Source organism: Ilyonectria robusta, assembly GCF_021365365.1.
Source record: "Ilyonectria robusta strain PMI_751 chromosome Unknown BGZ61scaffold_30, whole genome shotgun sequence".
Lineage (NCBI taxonomy): Eukaryota > Fungi > Ascomycota > Sordariomycetes > Hypocreales > Nectriaceae > Ilyonectria > Ilyonectria robusta.
The window spans coordinates 399,175-417,974 of NW_025764464.1; the positions used below are offsets into that span (position 1 = coordinate 399,175).

At 50.1% G+C, this 18,800-nt stretch overlaps 6 protein-coding genes across 6 annotated transcripts; 2 read left to right on the forward strand and 4 right to left on the reverse strand.

The window, feature by feature from the left end:
- Positions 1–856: 856 nt before the first annotated feature.
- Positions 857–3,309, reverse strand: BGZ61DRAFT_484519 (uncharacterized protein; the record flags this gene model as incomplete). The annotated part of the gene is made up of 8 exons (XM_046249617.1): positions 857–1,007; positions 1,039–1,245; positions 1,444–1,586; positions 1,716–1,876; positions 1,929–2,010; positions 2,093–2,128; positions 2,525–2,702; positions 3,032–3,309. The coding sequence occupies 8 exons, from the start codon at positions 3,307–3,309 to the stop codon at positions 857–859; spliced, it is 1,236 nt and encodes a 411-aa protein (XP_046097351.1).
- Positions 3,310–3,788: 479 nt separating this feature from the next.
- BGZ61DRAFT_484520 (uncharacterized protein) lies at positions 3,789–8,212 on the reverse strand (the record flags this gene model as incomplete). The annotated part of the gene is made up of 5 exons (XM_046249618.1): positions 3,789–4,420; positions 4,480–4,992; positions 5,054–5,672; positions 5,722–8,127; positions 8,186–8,212. The coding sequence occupies 5 exons, from the start codon at positions 8,210–8,212 to the stop codon at positions 3,789–3,791; spliced, it is 4,197 nt and encodes a 1,398-aa protein (XP_046097352.1).
- Positions 8,213–9,250: 1,038 nt separating this feature from the next.
- Positions 9,251–11,711, reverse strand: BGZ61DRAFT_462270 (uncharacterized protein). Its single transcript, XM_046247266.1, has 8 exons — positions 11,439–11,711; positions 11,305–11,385; positions 10,943–11,254; positions 10,617–10,890; positions 10,373–10,542; positions 10,085–10,311; positions 9,555–10,016; positions 9,251–9,508 (listed from the first exon to the last, which is right to left on the reverse strand). The coding sequence occupies exons 1-8, from the start codon at positions 11,624–11,626 to the stop codon at positions 9,369–9,371; spliced, it is 1,854 nt and encodes a 617-aa protein (XP_046097353.1). The 5' UTR covers positions 11,627–11,711; the 3' UTR covers positions 9,251–9,368.
- Positions 11,712–11,997: 286 nt separating this feature from the next.
- Positions 11,998–13,249, forward strand: BGZ61DRAFT_366746 (uncharacterized protein; the record flags this gene model as incomplete). The annotated part of the gene is made up of 4 exons (XM_046241717.1): positions 11,998–12,287; positions 12,340–12,446; positions 12,500–13,069; positions 13,116–13,249. The coding sequence occupies 4 exons, from the start codon at positions 11,998–12,000 to the stop codon at positions 13,247–13,249; spliced, it is 1,101 nt and encodes a 366-aa protein (XP_046097354.1).
- Positions 13,250–14,714: 1,465 nt separating this feature from the next.
- BGZ61DRAFT_366682 (major facilitator superfamily domain-containing protein) lies at positions 14,715–16,427 on the forward strand (the record flags this gene model as incomplete). Its single annotated transcript, XM_046241711.1, has 5 exons — positions 14,715–14,842; positions 14,891–15,787; positions 15,839–15,902; positions 15,956–16,043; positions 16,090–16,427. The coding sequence occupies 5 exons, from the start codon at positions 14,715–14,717 to the stop codon at positions 16,425–16,427; spliced, it is 1,515 nt and encodes a 504-aa protein (XP_046097355.1).
- Positions 16,428–17,076: 649 nt separating this feature from the next.
- BGZ61DRAFT_498886 (fungal-specific transcription factor domain-containing protein) lies at positions 17,077–18,320 on the reverse strand (the record flags this gene model as incomplete). The annotated part of the gene is made up of 2 exons (XM_046251333.1): positions 17,077–18,173; positions 18,251–18,320. The coding sequence occupies 2 exons, from the start codon at positions 18,318–18,320 to the stop codon at positions 17,077–17,079; spliced, it is 1,167 nt and encodes a 388-aa protein (XP_046097356.1).
- Positions 18,321–18,800: the final 480 nt, after the last annotated feature.

Below are 18,800 nucleotides of genomic sequence, written 5' to 3' on the forward strand. Positions count from 1 at the left end.
TCAGACGCTTAATCTAGGCTCGTCGGCCTCGTGGCCCGCCAAGCGTGTAGGGGGCAGACGAACGGGTGGCTTGTCGAGCGTGTCGACCGACTGCGCAGCCGGGCCGAGCTGCGTGGAACGATTCCGGTTGTCCCAGCCGCCGACCTTGGCGGGACGGAAATTCTCTCTCCCCTCGTGACTTTCTCGTATGAAAGCAAGGGGGCTCGCTCGCCAAATCCGGACACAGGTTGGCCGGCCCGTCGTGCCGCACTTCCTTTTGATGGCGAACCCCTGCGTGTCTCGGCGGCGGACAAGGGTTCCGGGAGATGCCACGGGGTAGGAGAGTCACTTGTCGACATGAGAAGAGCAAGAAAGGTTTTGAATACAGATTAACGATGAAGGTATTCGGATACACCACTTTCTCTACGTGATCGACAGGTGTAAACATTCCGCCATCTAACCGCTTCAAGACCGCCAAAGGCTACACGAGAGCCAACACGACGAGCCTTGCCACGCTTAATTTTAGCTCCTTTCCCCGCAATAGATTCCACTCTTCCCCAAAGGACTTTTCCCACTAACGGAGCAATCCCCCGCATCTCCGTCGCTGCCCACGGGGTTCTGATCGAGCCAAATGCCACCACGAGGCGTAGCCGTTCCTTCGGTAAATTCGGGAATGATGGCTGCGAATAAACTCGTCCTCGGCTTGAGGAGCCTTTTAATCCGGGGTATGAAGATGCACTGGGCCAGGCTTGGACGGGCCTGACGCCCAAATGCCTTTAATGCTAGCGTCTTGCTCTGGCTCCGCTGCGACCCGGTTCTGTCAGTACTCACACCTACGACCACCACGCGAAAAGTGGGAAAACAATACTTTACGTTTTCAAATCTCACATTTGTAAGGCCACTGGCTGGTTTTAATCACTCGTTCTTCCTCTACCTCTACCTCCTCGGAACCCAGTGACTGAGCAGACATCTTTTCTGAAAACACCTCACGCACACCTCCGAAGCGACTCGTCCGTCTTCTTCCTGGGCTTGTCGCTGGGTTTGGTTGCATTCACTCACAATTTCTCGTCGACTTTCACCGCGACCATGCGATACTCAGTGCCCTCAAAGGAGAGCGTCGCCCCATCTGCACCTTGAAGTTGCCACAGACGAAGAGGAGGTCCAGGCTGTAGATGATGCCTTCGCAGTCCAGCCCAAGGAAGTTCGGTCACGACGCCGATAAATGCGATACAAAAATCCGACTCTGTCACACAACCGCCGCAGTATCTGCAACAAAGATCAAGGCTACATCCACGTTGAGCTCCAGCTGCAAACCACGTGTCCCTGACTCGGGACGACCAATCCACCACTACGGCCGGTGAGGTTCTTGACTCGTTTCCTCAGGTCCGTCCTGCCTCTGTCCATGTGAAAGAGGGGAAAGTCTTTACCCTTTGGTCACCTGAGCTTGATGTGCTGTAGACTTACGTGATGGTGGCAAACTCGACTCTAACCACGGGGCCTCCACCTTGACCAAGATCAAGCGGCCCGAGCATCGTCGGCATTAATGAACTTCCCAACATGGCCTGCACCGCCGAGGCTCCAGTTCCACAGTTCATCCTATCTGCTTTCTAGTGAGGTGAAGACTCGCAACCTGGCTATTGAGTATGTTGCGCTCGTTCCCACTCATCATACCTGGAGTGACATGCAAGCAGTCTATTGTATTTTTGAATGCCAGTCGGTTCTTCCAATTGACGCACCTCAACAGCATCGCTGGCCCACGCTGCAGGACCTTGGACGGAGTTCGCTTTCCTCCAAACCAAGACAGACAACATATCCGTCGCATTATTCCCCAGTCCGGTCGCTTGTCGCAAATATTCCAACACATTGAGGCGCATCCCATAAAGCTCTGGTCTCGTAACTGGTGGTGTCTTTGTGGCGGACTGCCAGTCAGCGAATGCTCGCAGGCATACTCATGCCCTTCCAGTCGGGGCGGCCTTGAGTGTCCCGCCGCCGAGAGACTTCACCAGAGCGGACGTTCAGGGCCCTTTTCGTCTGTAGTAGTAAGTCCAAAAGTTTCACAATAAAGCCTGCAAAAGATGATTGCGTCAGAAGCAACCACCAAGGTTCCACATACGGTAATGTTAGTGAAGATCACTCCTATCCGTTTGGCCTTGAAAGGATCAGCAGGATCGGCAATTCGGTTAATTTGAGCGACAATGGGTGGCCACACAGTTATCCACCTCTATCCTTCCTGGCAATAACCCCAACTCAGATGAACACATGCAACTCTTCCTACGCAATAGAAGATGGTAAGAACACCCGGAAAACTTTTGGAACCAGGCCGCTTTAGATTGAACTGTGACTTTCATCCATAATTAGATCGTCAACCTCCTGTCAAAACATCCTCAGACATTGAATGGAACATATCGGTGGGTCGAGATGATTGTGTCTTGGCTTCTGCTCTCAAAATTCCTCTTCTGCCAGGTGGAGGGACTTATGAGGCCAGACTAGACCTCCCAAACTACTCAGACGAGCTATGCATTACATGGCAGATGCTGAGACTCACTAACTCCTCGTATCTAGAGTCTTCAGGATTCGAAACGCAACCAGGTGCAATCCCCTTGTGACATCTGACTAGGTAGCCATCTTGGCGAGTTATCCATCGCATGCCGAAATCCGAGTCGCTCCCAGGTCCCTGGACCATAGCAGTCTGAAAAGTGTTAATCGACAGGATCGCCTCGTTACTATTCCATTCATGCTCTAGATCACACATTCAAAGGATTCTTGGAGCTGGTTTAGGTTAGATTGTAGGTAACAGACGAAGCGCGCATACTCATCTGCGTACACCGTGGATCCCCAAAAGTTCGAGTATCTTGAAGCGCTCAAGGTGAGAGCCTCTTTGGTCATGTCCAATAAGATGTACAATGACGTCACAGAATTCGCTGAATAATGAAGCTTCTACCACTCCATATTCGTACTATATAAACAACAACAGCTACCGAGTAAGGAAGATTGGTCTCTACAATCAGACATCTTTTTTCTACCAGTCAAATCAACACTACATTTAACTCACCTCACCAATTCCTCCTCAACCATGATGCAATTATCCATTTTCGTAATTTCCAGCGCCAATACCCTTTTTCTGGACACGCAGCAGCTGGTTTCGGAGTCTAGAGAATCCAGGAAAGTCTCGTCGGCTCTGGCGTTTTCGAACATCCTCTTTTGACGGGAGGGGAGGAGACGTCCAGGGCGGCGCCGACGTTTACAACTACTGGGCAGACCATTCACACTGGCATGATCTTCGTTGTGACTGCTGTGGTCAGGGAGACTCGGTCCATCAAATGGCGACATGCGTTACGACGGGGAAAGCTACAAGCACGAGGGATACCCCCTCAAATTCGAGTCGATTCCCCCCGGGGCAGCCAAGGACGCCTGCTCTCAGTTGCTGGGGATTACACGCGATTACCTCATCCTGAGAAATGGCGAAGAAGAAGTGGGCGGGTGTGAATACGGGGGCCACTCGTTGTCGTTCACAGAGAACAAGAACACCATGGGAGTGCTTGCCCATATTGACGGCTTCCTCCATTTGTGGTGTAGCTCTCAACAGGTTTCTTTCTAAGCCTATCACGTTTGAATGAGACATTAGGCTAATCTTGATCCCAGCTGTACTCGCCTTCTCCAAGATCCCGTGCAAAGAAATTAGCTGGAGGAGATCGTCAACCCAAGTAGCATCCCCATAAGGGTCACTGCACATGGACGCTCACGGGGCCATTATTTCTTAGTAAATCAAGTTCTTTATCGCGCAGTCCTAATTCCTCGTGTGCATATTCCTAATCCAACCAGTACGAATCCAGGTCCATCAAAAAGTCCAAGTCGACATTGACGAAGCTCTTCCAAGGATCGACCTCTCTCATCCACGGCTTCGTCTGCATGGCAAACGTCACGGCCGTACAGTACTTGAACAGCTCCTGTTCGTCCGCCCCCATGATGAGAATCAAGTCCGCGCGATTAACCACGTTCTCCTTGAACTGCGCCTGCAGTATCTTCAGCCTGGAGGAGGTGACATTGTGCACACTACACTCGCTGCCCGGCAAATCCTTGGGCACACACTTCCACTCCCAAGAGCGGGAGGCGCTGTCGAGGAAACTGAAGGCCTTGCGGCGATCCAGTCTTAGCATGTACGGGTAGTAGTGCGGCGCCGACCACAGCCGGAGGAGGCTGAAGCGAGCTTTCGGATGCTTGGCTGCGAAGGACTGGACGCAAGGCAGTAGCTCAGGCCATTGATCCGGGGGCACTAAGTCGGACACCAAGTCCGCGGGGGTGATGCCGTGTGTGTCCTCGTAGCTGATGAAGAGATCCAGTTTTCCGGGACGATGAGGCTCTGTGTTGGCGGTGACGATTCCAGACAAGTATTTCACATCACTCTGTATATAACATGGTGCAATGAGGCCATTCACATACACTATTTGGCGTTGTTAGTAACTCTTTCTGAATGTGTGATACAACTAAGGGAAGACTGACGATGAGCGATGATAGGGCACATGGCAACACTCCAGTCCATGGGGTAAACATCTGCAGAAAATTCAGGGCCCTTCAACTTGTTCCATTCATTCCAGAACGCTTTATCGCGGAACTTGTAGCTCGTCCGGCCTCGTCGATCAGGCCGTGTCTTGCAGCGTTCCTGGGGGTTGAAGAGCAGCGAGTTTCTGAAACCCTCGCACTGGCTCGACTGAAGGAACTTGGTCATGGGAGCGGTAGCCTTCAGCTCTGGAAAGAACATGGCCATATGTGCAAAGGCCTGGACCAAGTCTTGGACGATGTAGTTATGAGACCACGGTGAATCCGGGTCTTCGACGTCCGTATCGTATTTTACCTGAAGTCCAAGCCATTTCAGAATGCCGACGAGGAACCAGATCCAGTCAGTTGGACCAGAGTAGGCATAGTCGAGCATGAGGGTTATCTTTGCCTGAACCTCGCGAAAGTTGGCAGTAGCCCCTGGCTCGAGATCTCCATCGTGGAAGGATTCCTTGTAGCCTGCGTTTCCCATTAGTTCATCGATCGTCAATGAGAGTGTTTTCACAAGCAAGCAACTCACCGATAGCCTTGTCGCGCTCCGACACTAGCAGGTCAGTCAAGTTTGGCTTTTTCGGCATCTTACCCAGGTTTGTGCCCCTGAGCAACAAACGCTGTTCTGCCGACATGTCCTTTTTGAGTAGCTGCTTGAGCGCCGTTTTGAAAATCCTAGGCAGAGCCCACGGCCCAGCCTCACCACTGGCATTGATAGAGGCATGGGCCTTCAGGGGACCATTGTTCCCGGTGAGCTTCTCGACGCTCTGGGCCATAGCCTTCGTGCCGCTGAGCATAGGGATCGTCTCGAAGCGGCTGATGATACTTTTGATCTCGCGGAAAGCCACGTCCCCATTCTTGCGCGTCAACTCGTCAGGAAACAAAACCTGGTCCTCGGCTGCGTTGGCCGCGCTGTAGCACGCGTATCCCACATCGCCGAGGCCTATGGCGGCATTGTATTGCGCCACAGACTCCCGGAGCGGGATGCTTTCGTTTATCAAATATTCCCCGAGATTCACGACGACTTCGCCTGGCTTGATCTGCCTCGTTCGCATTCTGTTGATATCGAGAGTGAGGGTCTGTAGGACCGGTTTCATGTTTACGTATAAATCGCGAGGTTGGGTGATGCGCCAGGCCCTGCGTAGTTCCTACAGCATCTGTCAGTTTGGCGGGTTGAGGTGTTTCGGCAAAACTTACCGACATAACGAGGTTGAACAGGCCCTTGCGGCACTTGTTAGGAGTCAAGTCCCAGATGACGACATCGTAGTAGTCGGTGAAGCCGAACTGCCATTGGCGCAGGTAATCGGTCAGTCTGAAGAACTGAGGGCCCACCTTCAGTACATCGTTCCATTCATAAAGGCCAGGTTTCCCAATGAGTTTCATCCTTCGATATGTCCACAGGTACTCGTCTGGAGGTGCCGTAATAACACGGCCAGTCTTTCCATCTCGAACCAGGATCGACACCTCGCCGGTTCGCATCTTGAGATATTGCAGAAATCGTCGAGTAACCGGGTCGTTTCGCTTCATATGAGCGGCTATGACATTCTTCGACTCGATATAGCCATAGAGACCCGGGTTCATCGACATGTATGACCTGGTTAAGTCCGCCTCAAGGTCCACGAAATATGGAAACAGCTTCATCTCTTGCAGCTGTTCTACGAGTCTGTCGCCACCCCAGGGCTTCCAGATCGAAGCATGGAAATACTTCCATTTGGCCAGGAGGTTCAGTTCATAGAACTCGTTCCAGTTGCGGCACAGCTGAATCGCATGCCCAAAGTCGCAGTCCTTGGCCATGACGGAGAATTGAAACCATCCATCTCGTGACATTGATTTCTCGCTAGAGTGGTTCCAAATGCTCTTTCCACATATAGTGACCTTTATCTTTCTCTTCTTCTTCTTCTTGGGTGGCTCGCCTCTCAACTTCTTAAAGACATTGTCAAAGAGCCAGTCTTGAGATTGAAGATGGTAATATCGTGAATCGTCCAAGATCAGATCTTCAAAGGACTCGTCTTCGTATTCTTCATCCGTCTCTTCCTCGTCGTCGTCGTCATCTACGTCGTCGCCTCGAGCAAAGTCGGCACAGGCATCCCGGATTTCCTGGAGACTTGGCTTCTCCACCTTGAGACAGAGATCTCGTAGGTCTGACTCGGTGATCCCGGAGTCTTGGAGGAATTCCCGCACATTGGTCGCTCGTAGGGCAGCCGGTAGCATGGATGCTTGGGCAAGCAGTAAACGACAGAACAAGAGCACCTTGATCTCGGTTATCTCCTTGACAACGGATTCGATCTCGTCATCGTCCATGGGGACCGTCTTGGCATCAGTTTGGTGGGAATTTTTCAGCGAGCAGCAAAATTGCCAGCCCCATGACTTTGTAGGGTCCTTTCCGACGCTCTCTTTCAGGCGCTTCCGCATCTCTTCTTTCGTCTCAATGTTGCTCTTGTCGGGCTCTTGTAAGTCGGCGGCCGCACCATCTTGCTTGTTTTGCTCTATTGATAGAAGCCAATGTTGACGGCTGGGGTTGCTGTTGGTTGTTGCATCCATCGAAGTGCTACTACCACTGCTTGTCTTGTTGTCAGTTCCGTTTGTCTTGTTGTCAGTTCCGCTTGTCTCGTTGGCAGCTCCGTTCGATTCGTTGGCAGCTCCGTTCGATTCGTTGGCAGCTCCGTTTGTTTCGTTGGCAGCTCCGCTTGTCTCGTTGGCTGCTTCGCCTGTCTCATTGGCAGCTCCGCCTTTTGCCTTGGACTTCTTCTTCTTCTTCTTCTTCTTCTTGGCTTTCTTTGGAGACTTCCCCTCTGGCTTTCCCTCTGGCTTTCCCTCTGGGTCAGTTGGAGGAGCATCTTCCTCGACCTCCAAGGCCCCCATCCAGAGGAAATGCTTAATCAAATCGACATAGCGGTTGCGGTCGTCCTGGGCCATGTCTTCAATGGGATCCCAGGTCTCATCGTCCTTCAATCCATCTGCCGACATGGCCATGCGTTCCCGAAAGGCGTCTTCGAGGTACGCATCTTGGCGCTTCTTCTCGTCTTTCTGGCGCTTCAGCTGCAGTCTCGCTTGCAGCTGCTTCCAGTGACGCTTGAACAAGGCAGCTTCCAGCTTGACCTTCTTTTGTTCCTTCTCGCCAATAGCTTCCTCCTCTTCTTGGATCTTGCGAACCCACGAGAACCACTGCTCCTTCTGGTACAGTACCTGAGCAGTGCGCTTCTCTACCCTGCCCAGGGCCTGAAGGACAATTTGGTGCTGGTTGCCCAGCATGTCGAGGTATGCTTGGTGGCCATAGTCCATATCAAGCGAGTAGAAATGCTTTTGATGCAGCCTGCGCGCATCGATGACCTTTCCAAGCAGAACGTACTTGTCAAACAAGTAGACGTGAATCTCTCGGAGCGTCTTCTCGTCCTTGATGCCCTCGAAGGTTTCTTTTGCAAGAGGGACCCGCGAGTTCTTCAAAGAGCGAGGAGCCTCACCATCCATAGCATCCAGCCTCCCATTGCGTCGTTTGTAGCCCTTGTATAGACCATGGGCCTGGTTTGCGTGGAATCTGCAGAAGAGACCGTTGGCGTGGGTTGCCTCGTTCGTGCATCTCTCGCTGTCAGAGAGCTGCAAAGCCTGTGCACGAAACGCGTCAGTGGAGTCCAGATTGTATATTAGAAGACGCTCAACTCACCCGACACTGCGCCGCTGATGGCACCATGATAGCCGCGATACCCCAGTGATGGAATTAGCTTTGCCGGACGATCGCTCGCCTTACAGCCTAAAGTTAGGCTTTGTCGGGATGGCGATTAGGCTCATCGTGGGGTAGGTAGATCGGGGCTAACATTGGGCTTCGGGTGGGACTTTATTTAACCCGGTGCTCTGTTATTGGAGCGGATAGAGCGGATGTTCTAGCCGGATAAAAGTCTGTCCCCACCGATGCATTAACCCTGTCTTCAGTCTAGGGTAAGTGAATATGGGGGTTCGACTGTCTACAGCCAGTTTACTGGCGAGTGTTAAATATTACAGTTGCGATATGCTGGTAGAGGCTTAAAGAAGACCGTCAGTAATGGCTTTCTTAATATAGTGAGACTTCTAAGACGAATCATTAATTCCTGATACTGCCTAACAAGTGACAACCCCACAGCACCCACCCTCAATCCCACTTTAAGCTCCTCTGATCTCCGCTTCCATACCAGGGAAACACGTGTGTTTTGCATAGGGCCCATGTAAACAATGCAATCTGAGCCAGGAGATAAGACTAACCAGCGTGAATACACAATACGAGATGCACGTATTATAGAAATACGAGCATAAAAATTATGATGGGATCCATTACAAGAAATGAAATTCCTGTTGATGCCTTAGCGTCGGGAGATAGATCCCTTGATTCCAGGGACGACCTTGAATTTTGTTCATCATATCCTAGAACCAGTGTAATCACTGTTATTAAGTGTATTTGGCGGGCTCGGCGTTGTCGGGCTCGGGCTCTTGTAGCAATCCGTGGGCCTCAGTTTATAAGATCCATCATGAACTTTACTTGATGAGGTTTACCATCCATGCACAGTTTACTCTAGCGTTCCTAGACCCTTGTTGAGATCTCATTTAACGCCCGTTAAAAGAGCAAATTGTCTAAAAACCTCGACCAACAGCCATGCCAGAGATGATCACCATTTTTAGACATAAGGACGTGCTGCGATAGTTAAGGAAGAATCAAAAGGCAACATAGCCCAAGTATCAAAAGTCAAAATCCAAGAAGAAATCAAGCATGCCCTTTTATTGACTTGGAAGGTGCAGCCAGGCTAACTCTGCTGTCATTAAACCCCAGCGCGTCTGTCAAGACTATCACAATATCCAGCAAGTGGTTACTTTAAATATTACTCCACTTCTGAATTTAAACATCCCTCACTAAGGAAAACATCCATGTCTTCAAGAATATTTAGCCCTACATTTATTGAGTAAGGTGTCTCCTCACTGAAGTCCGTTTCTATATTGTCCAGGGCTGGGGATTGTAATTCTGGCTTGTGAGCAAGTGTGTCTGTATGCATAGCGGAGGAACTCACCCGTGTTGCGTTCAGGATCATCCTTGGAATAATCAGTATTGCGAAACCTCTTCAAAGCTCTCTCCAGACTAAATCGCAGCGCCAATGACGATGCTTGTGACTCATCGCACCGTTTCTGCACTTCCTCCAGATGCTGAAATATTTCGGCATGAGATATAGTGCTCGGCTTTGGCTCATAAAGAGAAAGGATGAGCACCGAATACGCAATGCAGAGCTTATAAAATTCGGGCAAATCGTCGCAACTAGACTTCGGAGTGGAAACGAATATTACAATGACTTGTAGTGCGGATTCGGACACAAGCGCTTGCATTGCCTTTATTAAGTTTGGGCAGTCTCTATCGTCGGTGTTATGTCGAACAGACTCATGGTCCTTATCTCGAGTAGTATGGTCGAGCGATTGTCGCGCCAGGATAAGATGGGCGATTCGGTGACTGATTTTGAGTCTCCAAGATGTCGAAAGGTCTGAGAAGAAGAATAATTAGCTGGATTCAGCGCATAGCCTGCTCCGGCGAAAGTTGGGCGTAGCTGACCGAGCAAATAACTCCATTTCTGTCTCCATTCCTCAAACCCGCCATGGCTCCCATCAAGTTTCATATACGACTTCCGAGAACATCTTTGTTCGAGCATGGAGTAGAGCGCAATCTCGGCGAAAAGCATTCCGTCTCGCATTGTAGCCTGCTCGAAGTTGAGCAAAATGCGACACTGGCGCAAATACGAAGGCGGTAAAATGGATGGTCTCCCCGTTGTTGCCGACCAGCTGTAGATGGCTCATGTTCAGAAACGATCAGCACATAAAACTTCTATTGGAATAGACCTACTGTAGGTTGGCCAGGCAGATGTTAGCCCAGAGTCGAACGGACTTTTGATCTGCTGTTGTCGATGTGCTGAGACTTAGTCTCGTCATTATCTCCGAGAAACTGATGCTCAACATGGCCTGTTGCGCGCAATGCCCGCTTAACAGCCAACTGTCCAGGTATTCAGGTCCATTCTAGCTCATTAGAACTCAAATCCTTGACTTGGAAGAATGCTTGAAACCCTACTGCATCGGAATTGGTAGCTTACCGAGGGAGAAAAAGCAAAGATAGCCATGATTAGAATGCCTGTGATTTCTTCGATACGCAACGGACTTGCTAGCATGACTTGACCAAGCATTTGCCGAACATGCTCGTATACTAGCCTGTGTTTCACTGGATCTCCTTCCGCCAGGGGACTTTGTCGCATCTCAAGAAGGCAGCATACCGAAAATAGGAACGGAGAGTCGTTTCGGAGATTGCCGGTCGAGGACAAGTCGCCTTCGCTGTCGATGAGGAGAACGTGACGCCGACGGCTAATAAAGCTGCGTTGAATTAGAGAGAGACACCTTTGGACGTCCCGTGGAAGATACGTACGATGTGACCAGATAACTGGCTGTGGCTACGTCGAGCAACTCCAATGATACGACGTCGTCGTAGATGTCAACCGTCCTTCGATACCCCATGCTCAGCTGTCTTGCGACCTTTCTCATGACTTCTGCGGGGGAGGCATTCACATGTTGATCAACCGGCTCGACATCGTCTATATCCGGATCTTCTTCTGTACTCGGTTGCTCAACTTGTACAGGGCTGTTGTCAGTCATTGTCTCACCGGGCTGCTCTCGCTCTGAGCGCAAGGTCTCCAGAGTTGATTTGATGCTGAGCACAGATGATTCCAGCTGGAGCAGCCTTCAATTGCTTAGCTTGTATCAAATGAGGAGGTAAAGAACGGGAAATACCGCGTAGAAAACTCGGCTGGTGCATGTCCGTCATTCTGCGTAGCTGGCTGGTCATGGTCATCGCTTTTCACGCAGGGGATGCTGGATCAAAGGTCAATTCAACCCAGTTCGTGGTCTTGTTCAATCGTATTTACCGAAGAGCGCGACATCTTGCGCATGTGTCTGATCCCTCTCCCAAGTCACAGCGACATTTGAGCCGTCTACAGGCATCGCAGGACAATATCCGACGTTTCCGTTTCCTTGCGGGGGCATTCCTAGCAGGCGTACCTAAAACTGCACAAGTTGAGGATGCCTCGCCAACGCATCGATCGATTGAGGACATGTTTTCGGCTACGGTCAAATGGTATGATATCTCCTCCTGTGGTGACTTCTCACAGGGGCGGTCAACGGATGGTGAGAAAAGAAATGGAATCTGGAGATCGTCGGAGATCACCGGAGACCACCGGAGACCACCGGAGATAGCTGGAGACCACCGGAGATCAACGGATTTTACTGGAGAGCGATTCCCCTGTTAGCTCCGGCTTATCGCAACTCAGTGAGACTGCCTTCCGCGCAAATCATTGGCGATTGTCTCATCAGTAGTGAAGATGGCTGACGACAAAATGTCAAGACAATTAGCACAAAAGCCCCTACTATCAAGCTTGAAAATATCCGCTGCGAATCCATTGGCATTTCAGCACAAACATTGCCACCATGAGTCCAACCATAACAGCCGAGACAATTGTGCCAGTCGGCATGGCCAAGCTGGTGCTTAGAAGCTACGAAGGAGTTTCTTACAGACTGGTGTCCACCAAGCCAGCTCGAGATTGTACTCCGGCCGAAATTCCCATCATCGACCTCGAAGGAATCCACGATAGTGTCGAAGCGCGCAAGGAAATTGCCCAGAAACTTCTTCACTCTGCCGAAACGATTGGGTTCTTTTACATCAAGAACCATGGGATTTCGGACGAAACCATTGCTAACACAGTCAACAAAAGCAAAGAGTATGTCATGCTGCGGATCTGGCACCTGGATGACTGATTAACAAAATCTCAGGTTTTTCAGTCTGCCAGTGGAAGAAAAGCGCCGGGCAGCAACAGACATCTCGTCATATGGCTACAAAGGGTTGCGTGAACGACAAGTAAACCCATCCAACTCGAAGGGTATTCCTCCATATTGCCCTATTTACCAATCCATGGCTAAATTCTACTCTAAGACAGGAAAGAAAACTTCAATTTTCACTACAAACCCGAGTTTGATCCTACGCACCAAGGCCGTCTCTCGCAAGTGCCCCAAAAAGTCCAGGATCACATCCCCAAGGATGATATAATCTGGAAAGGATTGTCTGTTCCCGGGTTTCAAGATGCACTTATCGCTCACTGGACTTCTTGTCTCACACTCGCCCGCGGCCTCATCCGCGTCGTGGCCCTTGCCCTTGATCTCCCCGAGAGCTATTTCGACAAGTTCACTACCTACCCTGGGGGCGATTTTTCTGTTAACTTTTACCCTGGTCATGGCGATGCGCCTATTGAAGACCCTGATGAAGTTGGAATCGGCGCGCATACAGACCTTCAGATCTTGACGCTGTTGTGGCAGGACGAGCACAAAGGCCTGCAGGTTCTCGACAACAACAATGAGTGGATGTGTGCGCCACCCATCCCGGGGACTCTGGTGGTTAACATTGGCGACTTTCTCATGCGCTTAACCAATGATCGTCTTAAGTCTACGGTGCACCGTGTGATTCAGCATGGCAAGGAAGATAGATTCTCAATTCCATTCTTCTTTGGTAAGTCCGGTGGTATTGGCTTGGATTCCCTGTTAACTGTGACCAGGTTTCAATTTCGACGAACGATTGGGCGTGATTCCCACTTGTACTGATGAGAAAAATCCGCCCAAGTATCAACCTTCCACCTGTGGCGAGGTGAGTGCTGCCATATGTGAATATGAAGTAATGGAACTGACCTAATCATCCAGCTGATCTCCAAGCGCTTGGCTCTTGGGAACAGAAAGCAACAAGCGAACTAATTGGGTGTCGCGAACTGGAGGATCTTGATCTTTCGCGTTATATCCTCGTGATGCAGAGGCTCGTACAACACGATGCATGATCGGTTAGCTAGTGTGCGGAATGGAATTCGAGAATTTGGCATATATTGGCGTTCATCGGCTCAAGCAGGCACTAATAGCCCCAGTGATCCGCATCTTTCCTTAGAAGCCTCCTCGAACCTCCGACTACTTGAAATGTCCCTTCAGTCGTTCTACATATGGCTATTTCACGTAATCTCATTCACTAAATGATGGTCTATCTCCACCCTCTCGCCACTCCTGTCATCTTCACATGTCAACGGTCTCGTCGGGATAAAACCTCATATTGGTACGGGCTATAAAACACACACCCGTGAACTGTTCACTACAGCTAGTCAAACTTCACTCTTCAATGATATGGTCAAACAAGCAAAGAATTGTACGGTATTTGGAGATCTCAATTGAATGATGGAGCTTATTTTAGTTGCGAAGAGTCGAGAAGCATTGCCGTCGGGAATGTCACATCGAGGAATTGGGATCTAGTGATTGAAGTTCTTGATTTCTAACTAACAAGGGCCTACCGCAACTCTCAGCTAATATGGTGTTTGCATTCAAGACTTCCTATGCTAGCTACCGCAACTCTTGGACACGTTGGTCCAGGCAGGGCCGATTATAACCAGTCCCTCAGACAGTCGGGTCCCAGACAGTAGGTTCCGACGGTCTGAGACCGGCAGTTGTAGATGCCCTGACGATGACGTCGTAATTTGTTGATTTTAGTCATGGCTTTGTTGTAGACAAGCCTACGCGGAAGCGACAATTGGTGCTATGAAGGAGCCAAGCTTCAGGCAATGCAGTAGATTGACTTTGGTTTCTCTGCCATCCTGAGTGAACGCCAATTTGGTCAATTGCCCTTGGCTTCGATCAGGAGGTTTAAATGATCACTCAATGAATTGTGATTGATGTGTTGAGTATCAACTCACCTGGATGATTAGCAAATTGTAGATCTAGGGAAGCGCTAGCCAAACAACGTAATGAGCAGTGGCTGTTGCTGGAATACAGATAACGACTAGGCGTGCATCACGGCAAGAATCTCCAATCTCCGCCGGAGAAAGCAGGCTTTAGCCGGCGGAAGTGTTATCTCGGTGTGCAATTCTTTTCAGATAACGGCGGTGTTTCTTATCCAGCCAGATAAGAAGCCAGCAAGCGCATCTATGGGGAGGCTAGTCTCAATTTGTGATCAGTGGGGAGTGCTCATCATGAGAACTTTGACAATTACGGTCAACCCTTGGAAGAGAAATTTGAAAGTTGGGCATTACTTAAGATATATAGCCTCAAGTTGTTATTTTCAAACAGGCCACTTCAAATTCTGAACAACGCTACAGAGACATCACAAAAACTTCATGATCAAAATGGAAAGTCAGGAAAAAACACTCGAGACACCTCAGCCTGAGCGCTCTGAAAGCGAACTCGGCGGGGTGGGCCCAATCACGCCTGTAATTGACTGGACGGAAGAAGAGGAAAAGCGACTTGTGAGAAAGTAGGTTTACCACTTCAAGTGCCTCAAAGCGGAGCTGACATTCAACAGGGTTGACTTTCTCGTTATGCCGGCGCTGATCCTCGGTTTCGCCGCCCTTCAACTTGACAGAGGAAACATTGGCTTCGCTCTTACGGATTTTTTCTTCGGAGATGTGGGCATCACTCAAGATCAATTCAACATCGGACAGCAACTACTCTCCGCAGGTATTGTGCTACTCGAAGTCCCCAGCAATCTGATCCTCTACCGCTTGGGACCTCGAATCTGGGTGACCGGGTTGATAATTTCCTGGGGTCTTGTGTCTACATTCCAAGCCTTCCAGAAGGGTTTGGCATCATACCTCGCTACCAGACTTCTCTTGGGACTGACTGTGGGAGGATATATCCCAGCCGGACTGTACTGCATTAATTTGTGGTACAAACAGTCCGAGACCAGCCTTCGTTTCTCCTTATTCTTCATGGGAAACTCGTTCTCTCAGGCTGCTAGTGGACTTATATCCTTCGGAGTTCTGCATATGCGCGGAGTCGCTGGTCTGGCTGGATGGCAGTGGTTGTTTATTTTCGACGGCATCTTCACCATTCTAGTTGGCATTGCATTTGCAGCTATCTTCCCGGGAGCACCGAGCGAGGGTGTCAGCCTCCTTGGCATCAAGTATTTCACCGAGCGAGAGAGGACGATTCTGCATCAGCGCATTCTGCTAGATGATCCCACGAAGGAGAAGCGCCGCAAGAACGTCAGTCCACGGGAGATGCTAGATGCAGTCGCCAATTGGAGGATCTATCCACATCTTGTCATGGCACTCCTCGGTCTTGCACCCGGAAACGCTCTCGGATCCTACTCTCCTACTATTGTCAACAGCTATGGATTTGGAAGGCTTGAGTCCAATGCATTCGCTTCAATTGGCAGATGGGTGCAGTTGCTGCTCAACCCTATCTGGGGATACATGGCGTGAGTAGCAATGCCATTGATGATTTGGATATCAATTGCTGACTTAGGAAGCGATCGAACCGGGCGCCGCGGATACGTTGTTTTGGCTGGCTTGACCCTCTGGTGGACATTCACAGTTAGTCCTACATCCCAAGTTCGATGCTTGATGACTCACATAGCTTGCCGTAGCTCACCAGTCGCCTTCTCATCTTTTCGAACGACAGGGACGCTAAATTTGGTGTCCTGAGTGTCGCTCTTGCCGTCGTGGCTATTTGGCGTAGGTCTCTTCTGTCCTCGGTTTTCCAGGCGTTAACACTCTATAGACCCTATTAACGGCTCCTGGCTGTCACTCAACTGCCGGTCAGCGGGAGAACGTAATGTCACCATGGCTCTGTATATTATGTCCAGCAACCTCGCCGGCATTATTGGTGGGCAAATCTTTCGAGAAAAGGACAGTCCAGTTTACCTCGCCGGGTGGACTGTTTCAGTGAGTTTAATCTCAGTTGCAGTAATTTGCTGCTTAATTGCAATGGCACAGTACAAGATTTTGAATATGCGTATCAAGAGGAATTCGAAACTGGTAGATGGAGCTGGACCAGCATACATACTGGAAGCAGGTGAACAGAGAGACATCAAACGAGTCAGATTATATCAAGGTTAATAAAATATGGACGCTTGAATTAGTAGAAAACAGTATAGTTCGTTACCTAGCCAATAGTTCAGGAAGTGCACCGTTGCGACTGCTGCCCAAGACGCGACAAGCCTCACGGGAATCTACCGCCAAGTGGCTCACCAGGCAGCCTTCTTCTTCTCGATGTGACGCAACTTGGGGTTGCCGCTTCTAATTCGACATTGTTGCCTCAACGAAACAGCTATTGGTTGCAGAGAATTTGAGTGCACTGAAATTTAAAGATCTAGCTTCGATCCTCAAGGCTCTTCTCGACAAACCGCCCTAACGAAGGGCCCGGAACAAGTCTGAGAGCTCGTTATCGGCAGTGGTCGAAACGACATCATTATTTGCCAAGACACAATGTTGCAGGATATGAGTTTTAACCTTGAATGGGATTATATTAAACTTGTCTTGTATTAAATAATATTTGCATAGAGATATTTATCTATATTTACACATAATGAAATGCTAGCAATTAAAAGATAGCTAAATATATGAATATACTCTTGAATAACTTGAAGCTTATACAATTTGAAATAGTTGCAGATTTTCAAGATTCTTTTTTGATTTTAGTTTTACTTGGAGATCCATTCTTCAGGAAACCTCAAAGTCGCATTCACTGGTGGCCTCGTTCTCCGTCTCATGTCAACAACAAGCCTTCGCCGGACGCATCCAAGATTTGCGTCCAGTCGGCGTTTGCCCCGTGACGAGTCTTGCGCAGATCCCAGAGATCCTCCAGGACCTCCCGGGCATGCGAAAGATTCCGAAACTGTCGTTTTTTCGCCATCAGTTGCAGCCGTGTACGGATCGGATCAATTTCATCTTGCTGTAGAGCCTCTCCGCCGACAATAAAGACCGGGAATAAAAGTGCTGACTCTGGTGGTGTTCCGACCGGAATTTGGGAAATGTATCCAAGGGTATCAACGACTTGCGCCTGAATCTTGGCCTCTATAACGGTGATGGCATCTATCCCTGGATCATTTTCGAGGATCAGAAGATGGTCAGTCCTAAGGCGGCGACGCATAAGCCGGTAGAGCATGATTAGCGCGGCATTTCGATAGGCAAAAGCCAACGCTTCAAGCCCAAGGCTGACCTCGGTGTGGCAACGCCAACTAAGTAACTCCTGCTCGAGCTGCGTGTATGTACTTCGGAAGTACTGTTGTCTTGCGTTGGCTTGATCATCTAGTAGAGGGCCCAGGGATTCTGTCTCTTGTTCAAGGCAGCTTATTCGGGCGATGATGTGCAGCAATCCAGCAGCGACACCTAGACAACTATCCACGACGTCGGTAATGCCAACAAGGTAGTCGCTGTTTAGTAACGGCTTCTTCCGCAATGTAATGCTTCCAATGATGTCGTGATAAGCAAAGTTGCGTAGGACCCACTGGCCTTCGATGCTGTTCTTGAGGGCTTCTGGGCCGCCGACTTGCTTTCCACCGGAATATTCTGATGCCGATACGATGACGTGATGGGTGCCCTTGAGATGAGTATACCAGGCTCTACAATCGCCTACACCAGCCTCGTATATCAAGAAAGCCAGGCAGGCTGCGGCGTTTGTCTCGTGGCAAGCGAACCGATCGGATGGATTGTTGAGAGCCGCAGCAAGGTTGCGTATGGCAGTGGACCTCGTCTCGAGCGCGGCCACCTTGTAGGTTTCATCGCTAAGGGACATGTGACCCAAAGTTAGAGTGAGAAGTGAGTTAAAAAAGGCCACAGACTCCATAGCCATTGGGAGAAAGGCTGATACGAGGCAGAAGACGTATCAGCACGCAGCCATGCCACAGAGGGGTAGACAGAGAGGGGAAGTAGGTAAGTACCAGTTAGAAACGAATTGAACTCTTGGCTCACAGTGAGGTGAGTTGCCAAGACGGAAATATAGTACCGCATAGCCTGCCGCTTCTGCGGAGAGTTGACGCAGCCGCCTCCGATCCCGGGCAGGGAGAGACTCGTAGCTGGCGAGGATGGCGATGAAGGCGTAGCATCGTTGCTTGTGCCCTTCCGCGTTGCCCAAACCTCCGGAACAACGTCCTTGGCTGGCTGGCGAATGCATTCCAGGTTGAGTCGCGAGCATGTCCCACAGATGGGAAACCGGTTGTCAGCGCATTTCTTCCGTCTTGTCAGGCCGATACGTCAGCAAGGATCAGCGGATCAAATTGAGCCTAAAGGGCAAATAATGTACCTGTAGCGACACGTCAGGCACCCCGTCTTATCGTGCTTGGAGCCCTTTCGCGTTCTGATGTTGCCGCTCATAGCTGAAGACATGGCTAGCAGGCAGCTCGCTTGGACGTGGAAGTGATGACGGGGAGGCCGGAACTCTAGAAGAAGGCGGCGTGTTGGGCGTATTTGAGCGGGACTGGGATGACGGCT